The 27,512-nt window shown below is 42.4% G+C and overlaps 1 protein-coding gene across 5 annotated transcripts in view; it reads left to right on the plus strand.

Moving 5' to 3' along the window:
• LOC140190838 (rasGAP-activating-like protein 1) overlaps positions 1 to 27,512 on the plus strand; it is a 296,426-nt gene that overhangs the window by 105,049 nt on the left and 163,865 nt on the right. For all 5 annotated transcript variants that reach the window (XM_072247716.1, XM_072247717.1, XM_072247719.1 and 2 more), the window contains one exon: positions 7,763 to 7,903. In XM_072247716.1, coding sequence (XP_072103817.1) covers positions 7,763 to 7,903 — 141 coding nt within the window. The remainder of the gene's footprint in view (positions 1 to 7,762; positions 7,904 to 27,512) is intronic.

Below are 27,512 nucleotides of genomic sequence, written 5' to 3' on the forward strand. Positions count from 1 at the left end.
GAAATGGAATCACAAAAGATTGCAGATGCTGAAATCTGGAGCCAAAAGCAAATGGCTGAAGAAACTCGAGCAGCATTTGGGGGCGAAAGGAATTGCCTATGTTTTGGGTCATTATATAGCATTAGACATCAAAGATTTTGCTTCCTGAATACCTTTGGGGGTATCTTATGGATTTTGAGCTGCTAATGATGAAAATCACCATGGAATTTCCCTATCTTGCACCATTTTTCAATGGCCTTTATTTGCTTTATTTAATCATAGTTCAAGTCAGAATAATTGGTAACAACATAAAGGCATCTTTGTTGGTCTACAAATCAAGCAATTCAAAGGAACTGCTAGTGGGACCAGAGAAAATTGCTTGGAAGGTATTCAAGGATGTTGTTGAAAATTTTCTTGGCAGATCACCAGCTGGTTAACGACATGCTTCAAACGTACAAAACCATGAAGTGCAACAGGTCACTAAAGATTCATTTTCTGCATTCCCATTTAGACTTCTTCCTTCTTCCCTGCAAATTTTAGCACTGTCACTGATGAGCGTGATGAAAGGTTTCATCAGGACATTGCAGTCATGGAGAAATGATATCAGGACAACTGGAATCAATCAATGCTGGCTGATTATTGTTGGACACTTAAGTGAGAAGCCTCAGACACTGAGTTCAAACGAAAATCATCAACAAAACATTTTTAGCTTAGTTGAACTGTTGCAAGGTGTCAGCATCGTGATGCAATTAAGCACATTATATTCAAGAAAAGTTAACTTCTTGTTTCTCAAATTCCTGTGTGATACAAGTAGTCTGAAATTATATTTGTGTTCATCCTCAAATGGTCTAGTATAAAAATAAATTTCTGAGGAAGCAACACATTCGAAAAAATGTGTTGTCCAGTGTAATGGGGGAACTTAGGCTGAGTTCTTGCCTGTGAATAGCCAAATACATTGTAGGATAAATTAGCCAGCAGGCTCTGGCGATTGTCAAATCATGCCGTATGGCCTTTGTCAGCAAATCTATGCACTAATACCTCCACATATTTTTAATTGAGGATAATTTTTCCAATAAGACCCAATTATTCTTTTTGACAAAGTCTATCCCATCATTAGAATTGGACATAAAAACACCTATCAACTTGTCTATATTAATTGTTTAGTTTAATTAACATGAAGTATCTTGTAAAATGAAGCCATCAGTAACTTTTTCATTTCAGTAATAAATAAAGCAAGTTGTGCAAAAAACAAACAGAAATAAAAAAGTAGTGAGGTAGTGTTCATGGTTTCAATACCAACTGATTTCTAAATGGACATTGAACCCATGAACACTTTTTTATTGTTATTTTTGCACTATTTATTTTTATGTAACTATTTAATAGACATACATATACCTACGGGGAGGAGGTCTGGCCTGTGCACACACAACACGCAGGCTCACCGGTGTGTGGACACGCCCTGGTGCTCGTGAACCAGAGCCCCAGCTGTGGGTAAATAGCCCCACTGCCTTGTGGGCAGCCTCGGGAGAGACGAAGGCTACGGGAGTAAACCCAGACAGCAAACCCGGAGTGGAGCCCCTAAGGTGGCTGGACATCATTGAACATCCTTCCGGCAGCTCCTGCAGCCAAGCTGATGCCAAATGTATTGCTTCATAAGCTCTCCTTTGGACAACACTGGTGAGGCTGAGAGGGGGATCTTGACGACTGGGCATCTCAGGATCTCCATACTTTGTGCCCTGGGGAGGTCACCCCAATGTCGCTTTCCATTGTCCGTTGAGATCGACGGATGCTATCAATCAATATACTTAACGTAGTTTTTTTCTCTATTTTTACTTATCGTGTATTTCATTGTACTGATGCCGTAGCATTAACAAATTTCATGACATGTGCTGGCGATATTAAATCTGATTCCGATTTTCTTGGTGTTTTGTAATTCTCTACATTTATCTACTGGACAAGATGCAGACAGAGGTCTTCTGAACTGGGTTCATCCAGAGTAAAATCCTGAAGCAAATGGCTACGAGTAAATCAGACTTTTTGTTCCATTACTCAATCGCAAGCACGCAAAACTTTGGATGACTATGTCTATATACAATCTCTTGCATAATTTATTTGATTACAGGAATTTTGACTAATTTCCAACTGCTCTTCACTCCCACAGCTATGAATCTAACGACTCCTAGAACATTAAGCATTAATAATTTGTGACAGAATTAGCTTAAATTCTCACTTCATGACTCACTTGAATTATCTAAAAATAATTATGCATTCGATGCACTGAGGAAATGATCCTTGTTTTAGCTTCTTGGTAATTAAAGCAGAAGGCAAATAAAAATGAAGCCTCCGTGAATTTTTTCCCTTTTTTCCTTCAGTTATTATTGGAATAAATTTAGTTATGGCAAATTTTCTTTTAAATCAGTCATTCGGAATACTGAAAAGTGCAAACAAGAGAAAATCTGCAGATGCTGGAAGTTCAAGCAACACACACAAAATGCTGGAGGAACTCAGCAGGTCAGGTAGCATTTATGGAAATGAGTAAAGTTGACGTTTGGGGCCGAGACCCTTTGGCAGGACCTGCTAAAGGGTCTCAGCTCGAAATGTCAACTGAACTCTTTTCAGTAGGTGCTGCCTCGCCTGCCGAGTTCCTCCAGCATTTTGTGTGTTTACTGAAAAGTGCATTTGCTCAGATTATTCTTCTGTAAAAATTGGTGTGGTGTCACAAGGACTAGTGCTGGGGCCTTATAGTCTTCTTCTTGCAAAGGACCAGTTATAGTCTGCAATCAGTAGTCACTTTATTGGGTATGCCTGCTCGTTAATGCAAATACCTAATCAGTCAATTGTGTGGCAGCAGCCCAATGCATAAAAGCATGCAGACATGGTCAAGAGGTTCAGCTGTTGTCCAGACCAAACATCGGAATAGGGAGGAAATGTGATCTAAGTGACTGTGACCGTGAAATGATTGTTGGTGCCCGACCAGGTGGTTTGAGTACCTCAATACTGCTGGTCTCCTGTGATTTTCATGCACAATTGATTCTCGAGTTTACTGAGAATGGTGTGTAAACCAAAAAAAAAATCTAGTGAGTGGCAGTCGTGTAGATGAAAAAGCTTTGTTGATGAGAGAGTTTGGAGGAGAATAGCCAGACTGGTTCAAGCTGACAGGAAGGTGACAGTATCTCAGATAACCACGATGTGCAGAAGAGCATCTCTGAACACACAACACGTCGAACCTTGCAGTGGATGGGCTACAGCAGCAGAAGACGATGAACATACACTTAGTGGCCACTCTATTAGGAGCAGGAATTTCCTAATAAAGTGGCTGGTGACTATAAGTTACAATTGACAATTAACAGACAAGTATCTTTTCAGTGAATTCTCGTTGTAGTGATAATCTTTTGCCCAGAAACTGAACAGTTTCAATTGCAGAATTTCTGAAGGAGGTAAATTATCCTTAGAGATTGTTAATAGGTCAACGGTAATTCCTTCCAGATTTTTTCTTATTTTAATTTTCTGCCAGTTGTCAATTATCTCATCAGAGGGCTGTCACTGACTATAACAAATACTTTACAGAGTTTTGAAGCATAAGATTTGATTAAAGTTTTATCCAATAGGTAGTTTCTTCTTTATTACAAAATCTATATCCTCGTTTGCACCTGTGATCGGTAATCTTAAATCAGAAACCAAAACAGGGTCAATACCCTGGCTGCTGCTCGTGTGTGTGTGTGTGTGTGGTGGTAGTTGCAGGGGTTGTGGGGTTCCGATTTGTCTGTCTGTCTCTTTCTTTAGGTTTTTTTCTGTTTTGTGGATGTCTGCAAAAAGTAAGAATTTCAGGTTGTAGACTGTATACATTCTCTGATGTTAAATTGAACCACACAATCATTGAAAAAGATGTTTCCAATCATATCACTAGAAGCTCAAGCACCTGAAATAAATCAAGGTGATAATATGTTTTAAAATGGCATTGATGGTGAATCAAAAATAATATTGATTAAATAAATTGCTAATAGAATTACTATTCAGTGCCACATGGTTTCAATCAGCTCTGAACGAGCTTTCCCATCAATATTCCATTATTTTCCACAAAAATTCTAAATACATTGCTTAGATTGACAACTACAATAGGCCCAAATTACATTTTAATTTAACTTTTATAATCAATTTTGTCAAGATTGCTTTTAAATTTCTTACGAACGATGGCATATACATATAACAGAGACAATTCTGTTAAAATACAAGATGTAATCACTAAATATAAATTCACAATGTGGCTTTTTTTTTTGTAATTATATGTTTGTAGCCCCTGACACATTGCATCTTGTGATAATTCAGTTTTTAGCGCACTGCTCATTTAAAAAAAGCCTTTGCATCCTTCATTTGGAGCTTGAGTTTGGCTGTTTGATGTGCACACAGAGTTTGCTTTGACTTAACACATTTGATTTCAGATTCAGTGCCAAAACAAAAAATGACTGTTTATTGAATCATTAGTGTGACCTGTATTTACTGTAAATTTATTTGATTCCATAAATTCCTCCCCTCACCTTTCCACTGGAATTACACTATAAGCTCGTCATCACTAGGACTGTGTGTTCAATTTTGAAGATCTGTGTTTGATCAATTTTCACGTCAAGGGGCAATGGAGTTGAGAAGCAGTATCCTACCGCAGACATTCAAATATCACTTTAATCAGATTCTCATGGGGTAAATTGTTTAATCTTCTTGCCCTTTGAAACTATGTGACAAGATTATGGATAAAGAAGTGCACACACATCTAAAATTTCCCTATTCTCAGTGCGGTTTGACTCCTTGTATCTTAAAAAAAAATCCATCTCAGCTGTTTGGTATGTTTCTGCTTTTACACTTTCAAAGGAAGTATTATATGTATAAGAAATATGGGAGAGGAGAAGATAAAAGCAAACTAAAGACAATGTGGGTTTTATTTTAGGTGGAAGTGTTTAAATGTGATCTACAGTGAACGGCCCCAGTGGGTGCTGTACACAGCCAGGGTCAAGAAGCCAGGAGGTACACATTCGACTGAGTTGTGTCGATCCGACAATCTACCCTTGTATCCCAGTGGTGTTAGTTCAGAAGCATTGCAGTCCAGGCATTGTGGAGACCAGGCTGGATGAAAGCAGAAACCTTTGGGACTGCATCCACGAGCCCGAGTCAAATATGGACTCCCAAGTAACAATCACAAAGGGTTTCAGCCTGCAGCGTCAACTCTTTTCCGCAGAAGCTGCCCGACCTGCTGATTTCCCCCAGCATTTTGTGTGTGTCGCCCTGGATTTCTAGCATCTGCAGATTTTCTCATGTTTACTTACCTCTATTGTTTGCACAATTTGTTTTTTTTCTCCCCGCTCTCTGCATGTTGGGTGGTTGATGGTCTTCTTTTGTTTTATGGGTTCTTTTGAGGTTTGTTTTGTGGCTGCCTGTAAGGAGGCGAATCTCAAAGTCATATAATGTATCCATACTTTGTTGAAAAATTTACTTTGAACTTTGAGATGCGGAGTGATAGAAGTTGAGTTACGATTGGCTCAAGGAGTCATGAGGCCTATTCGTTCTCCTGTTTTGCTGAATCTGGGATTCCCAACCTGGGGTTCATGGACCCCTTGCTTAATGATTTTGGTCCATTGCATGAAAAGGTTAGGAAGGTGAGGAACCCCTCCCTTTTTATGCCTTTTATATGGACCCCAGGTTGCAAGTCCAAGACTCTGAGTGGAGACAAAGGAAGAAAAGGTGAGGATCATCCCGTGGTGTTGGCATTCAGAAGTGAATCTTTAATCCAGGTCTGGCTATGACTGAGATCTCCATTCTACCATGTTTTGGAGATAGTGCCTTTTTGATGTGAATCATTCTTTGTACCATTTTCTGATTTGGAAACTCCACAGTATGATTTACTGGTTTCCTGAGATTCCTTTGCTGGTCACAAATCAGGTTTCAAAGTTCAGTAACAATCACTGACCCCCAAATGCAGAACTCTTTAGCCAGGTGTCAGAGGGAGAAAGGTGGTGACCTTATTACAGCTCAGGGCGTCGGAGTTCAGAGTTCACTTCCAATGTCATCTGTAAGGGGTCTAGACGTCCTCTTTGTGGAATGCGTGGGTTTTCTCCGGATCCTTCAGCTTCCTCCCACAGTCCAAAGACATACCGGGTGAATGAGTTAATTGGTCATTGTTAATTGTCCTGTGGTTAGGCTAGGGTTAAATCGGGGGTTGCTGGGTGGTGGGGCTCAATGGAACGGAAGGGCCTACTCGGTGCTTTATCTCTAAATAAATAAGTAATGTAGCAGAACAAAATGACTCAAAAAGAGTATAAAATTAACAGAGAATCGGAGGTGTGTAAAGAGTGAGAACTGAGCTAAGCTGGTGAGGATGTCCCTTTTGAAGAGAGATGAGGAGGGATTTCTTTAGCCAGAGGGTAGTGAATCTGTGGAACTTATTGCCTCAGACGGCCGTGGAGGCCACGTGATTAAGTGTATTTAAAGCGGAGGCTGAGAGGTTCTTGGTTAGTAAGGGTGGTAAAGGTTACAAGGAGAAGGCAGGAGAATGGGGTTGAGAAGGATAATAAATGAGTCATGGTGGAGTGGTGGAGTTGACCCAATGGGCCAAAATGCAAAACTCTGCTCCTGTGTCTTAACTTTTATGGGCAAACTGGGGAAAATGCAAGAGGGGCTCTGGAGGCGCTGTTGCAAATTTCCAGCTCTGTCCTTTCCATCTTGGAACTGGAAGACAAGGACCAATCTGTCTAGAATTCTCAATAAAAGGGAAAAGATGGACTGAAGTTACAACTACAGTTGGGATAAAGCAGGAGCCGATTCGGGTCTAATAGCTGCAAAAAAAAAATGCACGGAAGCTAACAGGATGGGAGAGGAAAGTAAATTATATTGTAACAGAAAGTGTGAGTTAGTGAGGGAAAAGTTAATAAAGGGTATCATTATTATGTGCTGTGTCATATGACATCATCATTATGTGCCGTGTCGTATGACATCATCATTATGTGCCATGTCATATGACATGGGCAATCATGGTCTCTGTGACCATGATTGTTCTTCACGAATTTTTCTGCAGAAGTAGTTTGCCATTGTCGTCTTCTGGGCAGTGTCTTTACAAGATGGGTGACCCCAGCTATTGTCAATACTCTTCAGAGAGTGTCTGGCTGGTGCCTGTGGTCACATAACCAGGACTTGATATGCACCAGCTGTTCAAACGACCATCCACCACCTGGTCCCATGGCTTCATGTGAACCTGATCGGGAGGGCTAAGCAGGTGCTACACCTTGTCAAAGGTGACCTGCAGGCTAGCAGAGTGAAGAAGCACTTTACACCTCCTTTGGCAGAGACATGTTTTCACCGCACAAACCTGAAGGGCCAGAGGGAGAAATTGGTCAGTTAAAAGAATGCCGCCTTATGCTTAGGATATAATAATGAAATTGCCAGCATTCCATAGTGGCAAATTAACATCTGCCCTGTAGACTGGTCTCGGCCCGAAACATTGACTGTTTATTCCTTTCTGTAGATGCTGCCTGACCTGCTGAGTTCCTCCAGCAGTTTGTGTGTGTAACTGTGGAAAAAGAAGTTTTTTAATCATCAGGAATTGTTTTTTTATTTTTGAAGAATAGCATGTTCACTTGCTTTCCACTTGTTATTTTTTTCAAAATTCTCCTTAAGTTTAGGTTCATAATTCAGCAATTTTCCTAGAATGTATGACATCCACTTGGTAAATTCGCTCAGCGAAATGAATTACTTCAGTCTGATTTTATTTTGTAATGTCTCAACTCTTTTGCAACTCTAGACTATAAAGAAGACTCGTTTTCCTCACTGGAACGAAGTGTTTGAGTTTGAACTGGAGGGGGACAAGCCAACGGAAGAAATGACATTCACTGTGGAAGTCTGGGATTGGGATATGGTGGGGAAGAATGACTTCCTGGGAAAGGTGAGGTGCCACTTTTCTTGACTTGACACTTGTTTGTGAATGACGTTTATACTTTATACTTTAAACTTTATTATCACCAAACAATTGATACTAGAATGTACAATCATCACAGCGATATTTGATTCTGCGCTTCCCGCTCCCGTTTACTGTCCCCCAATGTAAACTTTCATTTATGAAACAGATGTTTGGCTATTCAGAAGGTGACAAGTTCACAAGTGTGCTGAGCCTAGTTATGTGTCCTTGTTTTTTAAATATTCCATCACAGTAGTTGCTTCAGTTTGGTTTTACATATTAAACATAAAGAAAACCATCAAAGATATCAATGTACTATAAAGGATGTGAGTGTAGCCACTCGTTGAATTTTAGAATGGGTAATTATTTCCGTACAGGGGTTGTGCACCCTATCTAATCCATTATATTCCAATATGTCAGTGCTGCAGGGGATGGGCTAGAAATTATCCAGTGTGTATTGGAGAGGTAATGTGTCCAGGGTTTACGCATATCTGTGAAAAACGCAACCCACCACACATTCTCCTCCCCCCCCTCCATCCCCATAAGCTAGGGGTCACTGTGTAGTTACAACAAAAAGATTTTGCTCCTTTGCTCTAAACCTTTTGCAAAGAAGGATTAGGATTAGGTTTCATTTGCCCTCTTACCTTTTTGTTGCGTCGTCGAACTTAAGTCACAATTGAGTTGATCGTCGTACGCACAGGTGCAAGGGGAAAACTTACCTGTGGCAACATCACAGGTACACAGCGCCACTCAGAAGATGAGGCCACCCTCAAGGTGGAGGAGCAACTCCTTATATTCCGTCTAGGTAGCCTCCAACTTGATGGCATGAATATTGATTTCTCCTTCCAGTAAAAAAATCCCTCCCCCTCCCCTCTTCTTCTATTCCACACTCCAGTTTTTTACCTCTTCCCACCTGCCTATCACCTTCCCTGGGTCCCCAGCTCCTTCCTTTTCTGCTATGGTCCACTCTCTTCTCCTATCAGGTTCTTTCCTCTCCAGCCCATTATCTTTCCCCCCCACCTGGCTTCACCCATCACCTTCCAGCTATCCCGCCTCCCCTCTTTTAGTCTGGCATCTTCCTCTTTCCTTTTCAGTCCTGAAGAAGTGTCTCGGCCCAATACGTTGACTGTTTATTCATTTCCTTAGATGCTCTGTGACCCGCTGAGTTCCTCCGCCATTTTGTGTGTGTTGTTCTGGATTTCCAGCATCTGCAGACTTTCTTATGTTTATAAATTAAACGTAAATCATGAATTTATACTGGTGTAAAAGTCACTCACAACATACAGTATAATAAGTGTATTATTTATGTTTAATTTATGCCCAAGTTATATTCACCATGTTGGGCCGGCGAGACCCTTCGACCAAAAGCGTCTCCCCAAGATGCCTGCTATACTTTGTTTTGTTGAATAAGGAAGTTGTTTTGTATCTACCCATACTTTTCTCTGGTGACTTCATTCATGCAACAACAGGTAGAAGAAGCAAAGAGTGTAAATAAAGGGGGCCTTCTCTCATTGGTTGGAGTAACTAGTGGTGTTCTGAAGGGGTCAGTATTGAGTCTGTTACTTTTCACGTTATATGCTAGATGATGGAATTGATGGCTGTTTGGCCATGGTTGTGGATGATGGCAATGTACTGTTGAGGAAGCAGGGAGTCTGCCGAAGAGCTTGGACAGGTTGGGAGAGTGGGCAAAGAAGTGGCCGGTGGAATACAAGGTAGGGAAGTGTATGGTTATGCACTTTGACACTACCGTTGGAGAGGAGTTCCACACGGCTTAAGACCACCTGGACAACACAAACACCTACGTCAGGATGCTGTTCATCGACTATAGCTCAGTATTTAATACCATCATCCCCACAATCCTGATTGAGAAGTTGCAGAACCTGGGCCTCTGTACCTCCCTCTGCAATTGGATCCTTGACTTCCTAACTGGAAGATCACAATTTGTGCGGATTGGTGATAACATATCCTCCTCGCTGGCGGATCGACACTGGCGCACCTCAGGGTGTGTGCTTAGCGCACTGCTCTACTCTATATACACATGACTGTGTGGCTAGGCATGACTCAAATGCCATCTATAAATCTGCTGATGATACAACCATTGTTGTTAGAATCTCAGGTGGTGATGAGAGGGTATACAGGAGTGAGATATGCCAACTAGTGGAGTGGTGTTGCAGCAACAACCTGGCACTCAGCGTCAGTAAGACGAAAGAGTTGATTTTGGACTTCAGGAAGGGTAAGACGAAGGAACACATACCAATCCTCATAGAGGAATCAGAAATGGAGAGAGTGAGCAGCTTCAAGTTCCTGGGTGTCAAGATCTCTGAGGATCTAACCTGGTCCCAACATATTGATGTAGTTATAAAGAAGGCAAGACAACGGCTGTTAGGAGTTTGAAGAGATTTGGCATGTCAACAAATACACTCAAAAACTTCTATAGCTGTACTGTGGAGAGCATTCTGACAGGCTGCATCACTGTCTGGTATGGAGGGGCTACTGCACAGGACCAAATGGAGCTGCAGAAGGTTGTAAATCTAGTCAGCTCCATCTTGGGTACTAGCCTACAAAGTACCCAGGATATCTTCAAGGAGCGGTGTCTCAGAAAGGCAGCGTCCATTATTAAGGACCTCCAGCACCCAGGGCATGCCCTTTTCTCACTGTTACCATCAGGTAGGAGGTACAGAAGCCTGAAGGCACACACTCAGCGATTCAGGAACAGCTTCTTCCCCCCTGCCATCCCATTCCTAAATGGACATTGAATCTTTGGACACTACCTCACTTTTTTTAATATACAGTATTTCTGCTTTTGCACGTTTTTTAAAATCTATTCAATATACATAATTGATTTACTTGTTTATTATTATTTTATTTTATTTATTATTATTACTTTTTTCTCTGCTAGACTGTATTGCATTGAACTGCTGCTGCTAAGTTAATAAATTCCATGTCACGTGCCAGTGATAATAAACCTGATTCTGATTATGAGTTACAAATATTAACATGAGAATGAAAGGGTTAATGTACGAGATATGTTTGATGGCTTTGTGCCTGTACTCAGTGGAGTTTAGGAGCATGAGGTGGGGTCTCATTGAAACCTATTTAATATTGAAAGGTCTAGAATGGACATGGAGGGGATTTTTCCAGTTGTTGGAGGGTCTAAGATCAAAGGCCTTTAGAATGAGATGAGGAGGAATTTGTTTTTAGCCAGAGTGGTGAATATGTGGAATTAATTGCCATATATGGGTGGAAACCAAATCATTTGGGTATATTTAACATGGTGGTTGATAGGTTCCTGATTAGTAAGGTTGTCAAGGTTACAGGGAGAAGGCAGGAAAATGGGGAGTTGAGAGGGAAAAATAATTTAGCCATGATCAAATGGCGGAGCAGACTTGATGGGTTGAACAGCCTAATTCTGCTCCTATACTTTTTTGGTTTTATTGTCTAATAGTAACAGGATATGGAGAGCATTTTGTTTTGATTGCAGTTGTCAAGGCTGAATGTAAAAGAGTTTCGGTGCTGAAACAGCTATTTGGATTTAAACTAGGTCAAGATTGTTTCTTTGCGTAATGTGAACAAGCTTTAGAATTTGGCACCACCAGTCTGCAAAACCCATCAATTGTATGAAAAACTAGAGCGGAGTAATGAATAAAACATGGAGTCTCTGTCAGCGTGCCGCTCAGTGAACAGCAAAATGAAAATCTGGATGAGGTAAATGGACTGTGTATTTCCCTAGTGTCTGGGTAGATCACTGATGTGTCTTTCTCTTCACCCCTGGGAGTGGAATTGGAATCTTGCCTGGGTAACTCTCTAATGGTGTGCAATAAATAAGAAAAGGCAATTGCGGTTTCATCCTGGTGGGTGTGAAATGAACCTTCAAGCTTTAGACCCAAATTGCATCCTCGCCCTGAGTGACGAACATGGATATGACTTCACTTATTCAAGCGAATGAACGGTTAACATGTTTGGCTGTTGGTAATGGATGTGATGGTGGTCAGGAGTAGGGAGATGTGCTGTGCTTGGAGAGTGTGGTACCACAGGTGTGGGGAGTGCTGTGTATCTGATATTTCAATAATACTTGAGTAATCTTGTATATACATTGATTAGGTATTTTTGTGGATTTAAATAATTACTGGCTATATGTAAAATATGTTAATCGCATGTTTTGTAACTTCAAAACGTTAAATTAATTCAATGGAAGGCAGGGAGTCCGCGAACACGGGCATAACTTCATCTTTACTTTAAATGAGGTGCGCACGTGTCACGTGGTGGCGTATGCTATATGTAATCAATATATTTATACATATAATGTCAAAGTAAAGTTTATTATCAGAGTGCACGTACAATCCTGAGGTTCATTTTTCTGTGGGCATACTCAGCAATTCTATAGAATAGTAAAACAGTTACTTGTAATAGTAACATAATTAATTATTTAGAAGAACAAAAATACTTTATCAAACAGTATGTATTCAAGATTGCTCAAATATTATTGAAATGCTGAGGATGTTCTACGAGTCTGTGGTGGCCAGTGCTATCATGTTTGCTGTTGTGTGCTGGGGCAGCAGGTTGAGGGTAGCAAACACCAACAGAACCAACAAACTCATTCGTAAGGCCAGTGATGTTGTGGGGATGGAATTGGACTCTCTCACGGTGGTGTCTGAAAAGAGGATGCTGTCCAAGTTGCATGCCATCGTGGACAATGTCTCCCATCCACTACATAATGTACTGGTTGGGCACAGGAATACATTCAGCCAGAGACTCATTCCACCGAGATGCAACACAGAGCGTTATAGGAAGTCATTCCTGCCTGTGGCCATCAAACTTTACAACTCCTCCCTTGGAGGGTCAGACACCCTGAGCCAATAGGCTGGTCCTGGACTTATTTCCTGGCATAATTTACATATTACTATTTAATTATTTATGGTTTTATTACTATTTAATTATTTATGGTGCAACTATAACAAAAACTAATTTCCCCCAAGATCAATAAAGTATGACTATGACTATGAGATATCAAATACGCAACAGGGGCAGGGAAGTGGAAGGAGTCACTGCAGGGAAGTTTCAGTGAAAAAGCATTATCTGTTGTTGATGTGTTGGGGATAGTAAGGCACTAGGTGGAACGCTGGTGTTAAGCTGCAAATTCTTTATGACTTTATGGAGGACACCCGCTGCACCATTGAGCAGAACTGAAGCAAGAAATCCATTCTTGATCATAAATGGTAAAATACGAGGTGTGATTGATAAGTTCGTGGCCTAAGGCAGAAGGAGTCAATTTTAGAAAACCTAGCACACTAGTAGAAGGAGATGAGTTATTAACTTCAAATTTTCTGCATAATCACTCAAAGAGTTGAACTGCACGTGCATGTAATGAGAGCTGTATAACTCATCTCCTTCTACCTTAGGCCACAAACTTATCAATCATCCTTGCTGTGGACACTTTCTGGAGGTCCAAGATGCCGACTTCACAAAGGAGGAATCTGTATGCTCCACGACCGCTGGACTAAGTGTGTAAATGTAGGAGAGGACTATGTTGAAAAATAAATGTGCTAGGTTTTCTAAACTTGACTCCTTCTACCTTAGGCCACAAGCTTATCAATCACCCCTCGTAGTAGGAGTATCAGTTATCATCTGTGGTCACCTCTGTGTTTGGGCCTGATCAACCCTGGCTGAGTCGCCTGGACAAGAGCGTCCGACGTTGAAAGACCCGAAACACCCGATGACCCCAGGTTACGTCACTGATGATGTGTCCCAGCGTGTCTTCGGAAGTATCTCAGCATCACTACATTGAAATCAAAATGAAGGTTACATTGATTTCTTGCTCATGCTTAAAGTTAGTTGCCAAGGAATTCTTCCCCACCACCACGTTGATTCCACCTGGAGATCTACATTGAGAGTTTCGATAACTGTTAGAGACTATTAAAGGTGAATGTGCCCTCAAGACATCAGCACGCAGCTGGGGGCAGGGAAAATTTAGCCAGAAGTAGATCACTAGGAAACAGCAGTAGAAGGCTAAATTTGGCTATTGGTAAGGTCAAATTCTTCTAGGCAGCTTTGTGGTTGAATAAATCTATTCTGCTTAAAATCTAAATTTATTGGGGAGAAACGCTGCTAACAGAGATGAGGAGGAATTTCTTTAGCCAGAGAATGGTAAATCTGTGGAATTCTTCGCTACAGGCAGCTGTGGAGGCCAAGTGTTTATGTATATTTAAGGCAGAGGTTGGTAGATTCTTGATTAGTCAGGGCATGAAGGGATACGGGGAGAAGGCAGGAGATTGGGGCAGAGAGGGAAATGGATCAGCCATGATGAAATGGTGGAGCATACTTGATGGGCCAAATGGCCTAATTCTGCTCCTAGATCTTATGATCTTATGGATATGTGCACTTGTGACAAGCGCAGTAATTTTCTGAACCTGAATCTGCTGTAAGACAAAAAACAGATCCCGTTACTGGCAATTAAGATGTTTTTGTTTAACTAATTAGCATATTCAAAGCTCAATACGAAAGATAAAGCCCTGATTAAATTTCTCACTCAAAAGGATTAATTGGTGCTATATTATAACTATACCTGTAGCAGACTGTCTGTGGCTATGAGCAATTAGTAAGGTTTAAGATCTTTCTTAAAAATTGTTTGTTAATTATCTCTCTGGGGTGATTCATGATGTTTTTTTTTAAATAGACGTGTCAGGTCTCAGGCTAACTCATATTGCTTAAATGTCAAAATCCCAACATGTAATGCAAATTTCAAATCTTGAAATGTGCACCGTCTTTAATGAGAAGCATTTGAAACCTAACGCCCTCAAATAGGTATTCTCTCTCATACAGCCTGCTGAGGAACCCTTTGTCCTGCGTCACAGCTTCCCGTCAGTGTCTCATGCAACAGAGAAGAGATTAAAAGCGCACTCCAGATGCGCCAGACCATTATTTTAAATTATAGTTCCACAGTAGCTGCACAGGAGAACAGTCAGGACGCCCACGCTTACTCGCAGCCTGTGAAGCAAATCATTTCTCTCTGCTGGAGCCCGAACCTCACAATTTTCATGCACTCCCCACCTCCGCCCCCCCCATCACAAGTCAACTTTCATAGACGACGACTTATCACTTTCATTTGCTGCTTCCAAATTGTGAGTTTCACTGTCAGACTGAAGATATGAAGATGAGCAATTAGGTAATTTTTTTTTTGCGGATTACAGTCAAAGCACGTTTATCATTTACCTGTGAACCTTGTTAACTCTCATCTGCTGTAGCCCATTCCCAGGGATGACAGGTGATGATTTTAACTAGACTGGAGCATGCTGGTGGATTCAGTTTGCTGAAGCCTACCTTGTCAATTCCAGTTCTGCACCCGCCAATCAGAGTCTTAGTGAGCACCTTGTCAGTGTAATTTCACTGTGTACACAGTATATGTTAAAATGCCCCAGGATGCATAAAATATCATTATTGATAGCTTGAAGTTACCAAGCTACAAAATGCAGCAGAAACATCTGTTTTGTTTGTGAATTGTGTCTAAATATGTGTTCCAACATTCCCCTCCACTTGCAGTGCAATAATCAGCATTTCTGCAATACAGTGGCAATATGCAATCCATTTGGACTGTTGATCACGATCTACACCACTGGGGGGGTAAGAAAGTGAATTCACAAATTCCTACGTGATCTGTTCCCTGAAAGTCCTGAGCAGCCAGCCCTGCAACTGATCTGGCTTCCCAGGCTGACTGCTTCTCACAAAATTATCACTGACAGTGGCAGCAGCTTGTGTTGGTTGCCAATTGCAGTGCGAGAACACTTTCTGCTTCCAGAAATGCAATTTTGCATAGTTGCCTTTACAAAAACATACAGCAGGCGCACTGAAAAACAAGAGTGCCGTGATGGTCATTATGTGCCGTGTTGTATGACGTAGGCAGTCGTGGTCTTGACCATGATTGTTCTTGGCAAATTTTTCTACAGAAGTGCTTTGCCATTGCCTTCTTCTGGGCAGTGTCTTTACAAGACGGGTGACCCCAGCCATTGTCAATACTCTTCAGAGATTGTCCACCTGGCGTCAGTGGTCGCATAACCAGGACCTGTGATACGCACCACCTGCTCGTGCGACCACCTGCTCCCAGTGCTTCGTGTGACCTGACCGGAGGGGCTAAGCAAGTGCTACACCTTGCCCAAGGGTGAGCTGCAGGTCAGCAGAGGGAAGAAGAACCCTATACCTCCTTTGGTAGAGACGCATCTCTACCCCACCACCTTCTGTTCCAAAACAATGCATTAAAAATTTTCAAAGAAGGATTTCATTTACAAGATACAAAATATAGAATGTGCTCTCTATCTCTCAGCCTAGTGGGAGCTATTTCTCATCAGTCTTCACTCTGTGTGTCCAACAGTTGGCGCTCTTTAGAGACCCAGTGCTCTAACAGGCCATTCTGGCCCAGTGAGGCAGTGCCACCCAAATACATCCGAATGGCCAACTAACCTCCTAGCTGTACTGCATGTCTTTGACATGTGGGAGGAAACCAGATCAGCCAGAGGAAACCCGCATAGTCATGGGGAGAACCTGGGTCGCAGGTACTGTAAAGTATTACGGCGACCTCTATGTTACCATGCCACACCCAAGTACTCTTGGATCAAGGACTGTGTGGACCGATGCAGCCATATCATCTTAGGTTCACGCTGAATGTGATTGGCTGTTCGAACTATAAAGAAAATTTGGTTGTTAAGTTTCATCAGGGGTAGATCTCACCACTCCCACGCTAGTGGGATCGCACTGGTTCCTTCCGTTTCCAGCTCCGAAATGCTGACTGGACCTTGCTGGTGGGCTCCACCCCTGATCGTTGGTGAGCTGCTCCTCTGGTCTGTGGTAGAACCAGACCCTTGTCCTTCTTTCCCTCTCCTCTCCCTCCTTCAGCATGCTTATTACTTCGTCTTTTCCGTCTGCAGGGGGAGTTTGACCGTTTATCCTCAGGCAGCCTTTCCTCATGGAGCTTCTTTGGGGAGAGGCTGCACACAGTGGCTCAGGCAGGTACTGTCCTGACCTCGTGGCCCAAACGAAAAGGCTGGTTTCATCCTTCAGTTGCTACGATCGCAATTCTACAAAGTAGGACAATTGCCTGAAATCATTATTTTGTTCCTCATCAGTTTCGGTTACCATTATTTATGACCGAATGGAGCAAAGTAAGACCTTAGGCCTACGCATCGCAGTGCACCTCCACCATCAGGGTTTTCTTATCTGGTCTCCTGCTGTCCCTGTCCACAAGGGATGGATGTGTTTCTGAGAATCCAGCAATCCCAGTGCACAAATTCAGATCCTTTCTACTGAATTTATCAATGGTGGGGGCAAATTACACCATCTGCCCATTTCCCTAAGTTTAAAGTTCAAAGTACAGCTAGTATCAAAGTATGCATAAATTACGCGACCTTGAGATACGTCTTACAGGCAGCTACTAAACAAGAAACCTGAAAGAACCCGTTTAAAAAAAATCCAACAAGCACCCATCAACAGAGAGAGAAATAAAAAAAACATATCATGTAACAATAAAGGCGATCAAACGTCATTCAGAACGAAAGTGAGTCCATAGACACGAAGCCTGGAGCAGGCCACAGCCCCGGTCTTCGTTCATCACACAGCAGAGCAAAATGGGGCCTGGACCAGCCTGAGCAGGCCCAAGGCCTCAGTCTCAGTTCATCACACCGTGTAGCAAAATGGGGCCTGGACCAGCTTGAGCAGGCCCAAGGCCTCAGCCCCACTGCAGTGGAGAACGGAGCAAGCGTCGCGAGGCAGCAAGCAGAACCTCCTAACCCTCGCCTCCGGTGCCAATACCCGACTCTTTCAATCATCTGGCCGGGCGTTTAAATCATCCAAACACAGGGTCATCCAAAAGCCCTCCAAAAATGTTCCTGGCCTTTGGAAAATTTAGCCCAACCTTGGAGTTCTCTGTCAAGGATACAGAAAACAAGTGGAAGAGGGGCAAGAGTAACTTCAAAGTCATATTATATATTGAAAACCATTATTACTAGGTTGTTGGTGGCAGTAGTCATCTACAATGAGGGAAGGGTTTGACTTGAACAGTAAGACATATTTTATAAACTTTTCTGTCTATAAACTCACGAGGGGTACAGATAAGGTGTTGGTTATCTGTTGTGTCCGGCGATGGACAGGAGATCTGTGCAGGAGAGTCTTTAAAGAGGAAAAGCCGTTGTACTAGGGCAGTTCCATCAGCTCGAGCTCAGAAGCCTCGGTCATGTGGCACAAACCAGCGTCACAAACTGGGGTCTTCCTTGGTTACAGTGGATAGCTGTGATGCCTCTTGTGCCTTGTCACGCCCTTCGCTCTCCGCAGAGCGTTGCAGTACGGCCTTCCTGGCCATTGGATCTCACTGCAGATCTCATCGGCCCAGTCTGGCTTTGCATGTTGGGACAGGCGTGCCCCTCTCTAACCAGGACATGAGGCCCACCGGCTTCCCTTACCTAGCCCGCCTTTCAAAGCGGTGTACTGGGGTGTGGCTGCTGTCGCGTGCAATCAGCTACTTGGAGCCAGGGGTGAGAACTGAGTGTCTGGTGGAGGCCAAAGGTGAGTGAGCTGCCCCAGAATGGACAGGATGTGCCCCTTCATCAGAGGTGCTGTCCCTCCCTAGACATCCCATACACCCCAGATAAGGTGAAAGTGCAGTTATTTTCCCAGGGCTGGAGGGCACAGGTTAAAGGTGAGAGGGGAGAGATTTAATAGGAACCTGAGGGCTCCTGAGTGAGGTCATGTGCAATGAGCTCCCAGAATAAGTGGTCAAGGCACGTACATTAACAACATTTAAAAGCTGTTTGGGTTGAGTAATCTTGGCAATTTTCTTGCAAATGTTTCGTCACCGTACGAGGAGACATCACCAGTGTGCTGTCACCTCCAAATGCTTGGCCTTTATATATATTTTTAATTAGCTGATTGGTTGTCATTTCAGAAACTTGGTTACGATGCGGGGAGGAGATCTCATCGTTGATTGGCTGTGTAGCGGACTTTGTGTGTTGTGGTCTGGAATTTTGCCCGCATTGGGTCATAAATAGGATCGAGGTTTACATGTCTGTTTACAGAATTGGTTGCGGAAAACCACGCTTTTAGGAGTTCTCTTGCATGCCACGTGTCTGTTTGTGCCATGACTTTCACTGATGGCCAGTCGAACTTGTGCCCCACTCAAACTTCATGGGTAGAGACCAAGGAGAGTTAGCAATGCTGCTTTACTGCCAGTTAATGTTCATGCATCCTTGTGGATAGTTTTGTCCCAGCTTGGCCGACATAATATTTGCTGCAGTCCCGCATTTTAAATGTACTTAAAAGGTATTTGGGACAAGTGCAGAACATGCATAGGAAAAGTTTGGACAGATATATGTCAAGTACAGGCAAGTGAGGCTAACTTGCATGGGAATCTTGGGCAACATTGACCAGATGGTCCGAAAGGCCTGTTTCTATGACGATCTGAAATGTGCCTCAGTCTTGCGCCACTTAACAACAATTTTTCTCCCCCCATGGCTTGCCGACTGTTCCTGCACCGGAGCAGGAAGCAGGAATCTAATCAAAACCAGTGGCAAGAGCAGAGCATTTTAATCACTTCAAGGTGACCCACTCAAGAATAACGCTTTTGCATTTCCACATAATAACTTTCAGTGGATAATTGAGTACCTGAGTCTTCGGAAGAGTCGTACCAGTTGTGAGAATGCAAATGAAGCAGTACAAAACAGCACCCTGCTTTCTAGTCAAATGCATTCAGATTTAAAATACTAGTTTTGAAAGGTTTTTAGGTTACATATTTTCTCATTCTGTTCATTAATATCACAGCAACAGTTCTTGATGCCAGAATTGATCTGTCTCATTTGTCTTGCTGGTATTCAGCTTCGCTCTGTTATTGTCTCAATCCACTGGGGATGGTTAGATTCTAGTAGTCCGTGTTTCTGTCTTCTTACTTTCCTGGCTGATAATGAGAAGCAAATGCCTAATCTCTGTATTTCTGGCTCCAACATGGTGCATGGCCCTGATTTTACACAGTGGGAACTTTAATAAGCCCGATACCTGTGTAGTGGCTCTGCATGAAAATAGTATCAAAGAAAGGCTAATGGAATGCCAGCCTTTATAACTGTAGATTTGCAAAGCAATAGGGAGGAGATACTTGCCATATCTAGATAGCAGCTTCGGTCACGGCAACTGAGCAGGGACATATTTCCATTGGAAGGAGTACCGATTCAGCAGGTCTCCAAGAGTTAAATCGTGAGGAATTTTTCTATAATTTCTCGGCAGATGGGTGATTAGATTATGGATTTGGGATTGACAGAGGTAAACTGGTGTTGTGGGAGTGCAGGATAACCTGTAAATCAGCACCTGACTATTCAGGAGAGAAGTTAAACATTTCTTCACATAAAGCTGTGTAGAGCCATGGATCTCAACTGTAACAGGAGGTAGATATGAGCTGAATTAATTTGAATCTGAGATAGATACCCAAGATTTTTAAGGAACACGGAGCCACAGAAGATTGGTAGTTAGGATATAGATCCCATTCAATAAAGCAAAAGGTTTGTGCACTCAGTATTCAGAATCAGTATCAGGTTTATATCACTGGCATATGTCATGACATTTGTGGTTAAGTAGCAGCAGTACATTGCAATACATAATAATAAATGACAGTAAATTAGAGTAAGAGGTGTGTGTTTACATGTATATACAGTGGCATGCAAAAATTTGGGCACCCCTCGTCAAAATCTCTGTTACTGTGAATACCTAAGCGAGTAAAAGATGACCTGATTTCCAAATGGCATAAAGATAAAGATGACACATTTCTGTAATATTTTAAGCAAGATTACTTTTTTATTTCCATCTTTTACAGTTTCAAAATAACAAAAAAGGAAAAGGGCCCAAAGCAAAAGTTTGGGCACCCTGCATGGTCAGTGCTTAGTAAGACCACCTTTTGGCAAGTATCACAGCTTGTAAACGCTTTCTGTAGCCAGCTAAGATCTTTCAGTTCTTGTTTGGGGGATTTTCACCCATTCTTCCTTGCAAAAGGCTTCTAGTTCTGTAAGATTCTTGGGCTGTCTTGCATGCACTGCTCTTTTGAGGTCTATCCACAGATTTTCGATGATGTTTAGGTCGGGGGACTGTGAGGGCCATGGCAAAACCTTCAGCTTGCGCCTCTTGAGGTAGTCCATTGTGGATTTTGAGGTGTGCTTAGGATCATTATCCCGTTGTAGAAGCCATCCTCTTTTCACCTTCAGCTTTTTTACAGACGGTGTAATGTTTGCTTCCAGAATTTGCTGGTATTTAATTGAATCCATTCTTCCCTCTACCAGTGAAATGTTCTCCGTGCCACTGGCTGCAACACAAGCCAAAAGCATGATCGATCCACCCCTGTGCTTAACAGTTGGAGAGCTGTTCTTTTCAAGAAATTCTGCACCCTTTTTTCTCCAAACATACCTTTGCTCATTGTGGCCAAAAAGTTCTATTGTAACTTCATCAGTCCACAGCACTTGTTTCCAAAATGCATCAGGCTTGTTTAGATGTTCCTTTGCAAAATTCTGAAGCTGAATTTTGTGGTGAGGATGCAGGAAAGGTTTTCTTATGACCTCAATGAAGGTCATATTTGTGCAGGTGTCACTGCACAGTAGAACAGTGCACCACCACTCCAGAGTCTGCTACATCTTCCTGAAGGTCTTTTGCAGTCAAACGGGGGTTTTGATTTGCCTTTCCAGCAATCCTATGAGCAGTTCTCTCGGGAAGTTTTCTTGGTCTTCCAGACCTCAACTTGACCTCCACCATTCCTGTTAACTGCCATTTCTTAATTACATTACGAACTGAGGAAACAGCTACCTGAAAACGCTTTGCTATCTTCTTATAGCCTTCTCCTGCTTTGTGGGCATCATTTATTTTAATTGTCGGAGTACTAGTCAGCTGCTTAGAGGAGCCCATGGCTGCTGATTGTTGGGACAAGGTTTGAGGAGTCAGGGTATTTATAAAGCTTCGAAATTTGCATCACCTGGCCTTTCCTAACAATGACTGTGAACAAGCCATAGCCCTAACAAGCTAATTAAGGTCTGAGACCTTGGTAAAAGTTATCTGAGAGCTCAAATCTCTTGGGGTGCCCAAACTTTTGCATATTGTTCCTTTCCCTTTTTTCACTCTAAAATGTACAAAACAAAAATAATACACTAATCTTGCTTAAAATGTTGAAAAAGAATGTTTCATCTTTAACTTTATGACTTTTGGAGATTAGTTCATCCTCTACTCACTTAACTATTCACAGTAACAGAAATTTTGACCTGGGGTGCCCAGACTTTTGCATGCCACTGTATTTATATTTGTGTTAAATTAAATAAGCAGTGCAAAAAGAGAGAAAAAAGTAGTGAGGTAGTGTTCATGGTTCAAAATCCATTCAGAAATTTGATGGCAGAGGGGAAGAAGCTGTTCCTGAATTGCTGAGTGGGTGCCTTCAGGCTTCTGTACCTCCCTCCTGATGGTAGCAATGAGAAGAGGACATGTCCTGGGTGGTGGGGTCCTTGATGATGGACGCCATCTTGTTGAGGCATCACTCCGTGAAGATGTCCTGGTTGCTGGGGAGGCCAGTCCCCATGATGGAGCTGACTGAGGTTACAGTTTTCTGCAGCTTATTTCAATCCCGTGCAGTTCCCCGCTCCCCCCCCCCCAGCCATCTGATGGTGATGCAGTCGGTTAGAATGCTCTCCACGGTACATCTGCGAGGGTTTTCGGTGACATACCAAATCTCCTCATACCCCTAATGAAATATAGCCACTGCCGTGCCTTATTTGTAACTGCATCAACATATTGGGCCCAGGTTAGATCGTCAGAGATACTGACACCCAGTAACTTGAAATTGCTCACTCTTTCCGCTTCTGATCCCTCTTTGAGGACTGGTGCGTGTTCCCTGATCTTACCATTTTTGAAATCCACAATCAGTTCTTTGGTCTTATTGACACTGGGTGCAAGGTTGTTGCTGTGACACCACTGATTATTCTGATATAGCTGATGTGTCTCACTCCTGTACACCTTCTTGTCACTATCTGAAATTTTGCCAACAATAGTTGTGTCTTCAGTAAATTTGTAGATGCATTGTTGTATCGTGGATGAAATTACCGGAGAGGCAGAGTCACTGGTAGACACAAAGCAGCTTCTTTATTCGACACAACAAGGTACAGCAGGCATCCTAACGGATGGAGACGCTTTCCGCAGAAAGGTCTGCTAGCTAAAATGTGGGCTTGATATTTATATGCTAAACACAAAGGCAATCGCTACTTAAAAAGTTACAGACAATGCTTCCTTTTGAGGTTACATACAACATCACACCTTCGGATTTCATCCTTTCCTTCTGACGCCAACATGTCTGTGTTGGTATCCACAGCCTTTAGTTCAATCCACAATACATTTATTTGGCATTTGACGTGCTAACATAGAAGAGAATTAATATTTATAATGTATAGATAAGACTGTCTTCGAAACTACAGCATCTGGCATCAGAAGCATCTGGTATTTACACCTTTTAGGAAGCCCATTGTGGTGGACTCAATCCACAGTCCTTTGTCAAACAGTTAAAATAGAAGTCTGGTGGCCAAAGTCATTTAAGTGTTAACAAATCATCTACCCAAAAAGAAATCCACTCTAACAGATGGCATTTGAGCGGTGCCTAGCCACACAGTCATGGGCATAGACAGAGTAGAGCAGTGGGCTAAGCACACACCCCTGAGGTGCACCAGTGTTGATTGTCAGCGATGAGGAGATATTATCACCAATCAGCACAGACTGTAGTCTTCCGGTGAGGACATCGAGTATCCAATTGCAGAGGAAAGTACAGAGGACCAGATTTTGGAGCTTTTTGATTAGTACTGTAGGAATGATTGTGTTAAATGACTTCAGGAAGGGTAAGATGAAGGAGCACATACCAATCCTCATAGAGGGATCGGAGGTGGAGAGAGTGAGCAGCTTCAGGTTCCTCAGTGTCAAGATCTTTGAGGATCTAACCTGGTCCCAACACACTGTTGTAGTCATAAAGAAGGCAAGACAGCAGCTATACTTTATTAGGAGTTTGAAGAGATTTGGCGTGTCAACAAATACACTCAATAACTTCTATAGTTGTACCGTGGAGAGCATTCTGACAGGCTGCATCACTGTCTGGTATGGAGGGGCTACTGCACAGGGCCGAAAGAAGCTGCAGAAGGTTGTAAATCTAGTTAGCTCCATCTTGAGCACTAGTCTACAACATACCCAGGTGATCTTTCGGGAGTGGTGTCTCAGAAAGGCAGCGTCCATTATTCAGGACATCCAGTACCCAGGGCATGCCCTTTTCTCACTGGTACCATCAGAAAGGAGGTACAGAAGCCTGGAGGCACACACTCAGTGACTCAGGAACAGCTTCTTCCCCTCTGCCATCTGATTCCTAAATGGACATTGAAACTTTGGACACTACCTCACTTATTTTTTATATGCAGTATTTCTGTTTCTTGCACATTAAAAAAATCTATTCAATACAAGTAATTGATTTACTTGTTTATTTATTATTATGTTTTATTTTATTTATTATTTTTTCTCTCTCTGCTAGATTATGTACTGCATTGAACTGCTGCTGCTAAGTTAACAAATTTCACAATACATGCCGGTGATAATAAACCTGATTCTGATTCTGATTCTGAAATGCTGAGCTGTAGTCAATAAACAGCAGATATGGACATTGCTCCAAGGCAGACATTCATTAGCCGTCACTAACTGTCCTTGACAAGGTGGTGGTGAGCACAAACTTTTGAGTAAAATACTTTCACGGTCTTGCTGCATAGGGGGTTGCAGAATTTAGAGCCAGCAACATTATAAGTGAACCAAAAACCAAACTCTGCAAGAACTCGGCAAGTGGAGCAGCATCTGTGGAGGCAAAAGGCGTAAGTTGACGTTTCAGGTCAACACCCCGCATCAAGTCTGAAAACAGATTTCCAGCATGTAGCAGTGTGTGAGTGGAAGAGACGGGCTGGTAGGTGAAGAATGGGCACAGGTACCAGATGCGGAGGGGGTGATGGGCAGGTGGGACTAGGTGGAGGGAGTGGGATGTGCGAAGAGAACAAAGGGAGAAGAAAACTCGGTGGACAAATGTGTTTCTCCTAGCCCTGCTTCCACCTATCATCTACCTGCCTGGTACTGTGATATACTGCTAATAGTTCCTTTTCCTTCTCAGTCCTAAATAGACACAAAAATTTGCCTTGCATCTTTTACTTCTGCAGGTTCTGCCTGATCCATTAAGATCTTCCAGCATTCTGATATAGTCCAGATTCCAGTATCTGCAGTTTCCTTAGGCCATTAGACCATGAGACACAGGAGCAGAATTAGGCCATTTGTCACATTGAGTCTGTTCTGCCTTTTCATCATGAATGATTTATTATTGCTTTCAACCCCATTTTCATGCTTTTTCCTGGGAACCTTTAATGCCCTGATTAATCAAGAACCTATCAACCTCCACTCTAAGCATACTCAATGACTTGGCCTCCACAGCCGTCTGTGGCATAGAATTGTGCAGATTCACTATAATCTGGCTAAAGAAATTCCTTCTCATCTCTGTTCTAAATGGACACCCCTGTATTCTGGAGCTGTGCTCTCTGGTGCTAGACTTCCCCACTATAGGAAACATCCTTCCCACATCCACTCTATCTAGGCCTTTCAATATTCAATAGGTTTCAGTGAGATTCCCCCCTCATTCTTCTAAACTCTAGTGAGTACATGCTCCTCATACATTAACGCTTTCATTCCTGGAATCATTCTTGTGAACCTCCTCTGGACCATCTTCAATGCCAGCACATCTTTTCTTAGGTAAGGGGCTCAAAACTGCTCACAATACTCCAAGAGCGATAAAACCAAGGCCTTATAAAGTCTCAGCATTTTATCCTTGCTCTTATGTTCTAGACCTCCCGGAATGAATGCTAACCTTGCATTTGCCTTCCTGCAGGTTAACCTTTAGGGTTTCTGCACACCTCAGATTTCTGAATTTCCTCCCCTTTTAAAACTGACTAAACGTCTACACCTTTATTCCTTCTACCCAAGTTCCTGACCATACATTTCCCTGCACTATATTCCATCTGCCAATTCTGTGCTCATTCTCCCAATGTGTCCAAGTCCTTGTGTAGACTCCTTGCTTCCTCAACCCTACCCATCCCTCCACCTATCTTCATTTTGTCAGTAAACCTGGCCGTCAATTCCATCGTCCAAATCACTGACATATAACAGGAAAAGAAGTGATCCCAATACCACCCCTAATCACCTGCATTCAACTAGAAAAGGCCACCTTTATTCCCAATTTTTGCCTTCAGCCAATCAGCAAATTTTCTATCCACGCTGGTATCTTTCCTGTAATTCCATGGGCTCTTATCTCGTTAAGCAGTCTATTGTGTGGCACCTTGTCAAAGCCCTTCTGAAGATCCCAGCGAACAACATCCATTGAATCCCTTTTGTCTATCTTGCCTGTTATTTCCACAAAAAATTCCAGAAGATCTATCAGTCAAGATTTCCCCTTAAGGAAACCAGGCTGACTTTGGCCTATTTTATCATGTGCCCCCAAGTACTTCAAAACCTCATCCTCAATAATGGATTCCTGCACCTTCCCAGCCACTGAGGTCAGGCTAACTGGAGTATAATTTCCCTGCAATCCCACATTCTTAACAATAGAGGAATGGAAATAGACTTCCAAATCAGGATGATGTGTGACCAGGAAGGGAAGACGCAAGTCGAGAATGTTTCAAAGCATTTGTAGAAGATAGAAGTTGTGGCTTGGGGTAATGAACAGTCGGTGTCAGAGTCAGAGGGTATGAATGAGAATATTAAGATCAGACACAAATCAAGAGGATACCGTAGTTCAGGGTAATGCCAAATTTGTTGTGTGTTGGAGCTAGAGTCATCCAGGTGGGTAGTCCATCAGGCTCCTGACCTATGCCACAAACTATCAAGACTTCCAAGAGGTTCAATTGCTTTGTTTTGTTCTTTTAATAAGTTCACTGACTATTGGTGACATTAGCTACTCTAAGGACCATTACAGTGTATTTTGTGCTTGGGGAACAGAGCAAACTTGGTATCCTGGTGCCGGGTGCTTTGAAATACGCAGCATTATCATCCCCATCACTATGGGTAGAAATTTCCTGTTCCTGTGAGATGGTTTCAGCTGAGGCTGTGCTTAAATGATAATTCACATTCCTGTTAATATTTTGGTGGCAGAGGAACTGTCTGGCTCTTTCTTTTTCACAATGGTTAGGAAATTATATCTTAAATAATAAGTGCTGGAACTCTTCGATTTGGAAATCATTTGGTGTTACTGTTTGCTCTTCCTAGCCTTTACATGTGATTGATCTTGTACCTTTCCTGCCATCAAAGGAAACAATCTTCTGTGTTTTCAACTGCACTACATTAATTTTCCTGTTGTGCAGCATTAAAACTTCTGCAGCATATAGAGCGGTGGCCGCATTGACATTAAAAGGAAGTGCACTATTATTATTGCGTCTCTAAATCACCACATAGGTTGTCTGTGTGTTGAGTTCAAAATGTAGAACATGGCTGGCGTAGCCATGTGTTAAACCTTGATAAAGAGTATTTGTATTATTTGCACTTTTCTGTAAAA

Source organism: Mobula birostris, chromosome 31 (genome assembly GCF_030028105.1).
Source record: "Mobula birostris isolate sMobBir1 chromosome 31, sMobBir1.hap1, whole genome shotgun sequence".
NCBI lineage: Eukaryota > Metazoa > Chordata > Chondrichthyes > Myliobatiformes > Myliobatidae > Mobula > Mobula birostris.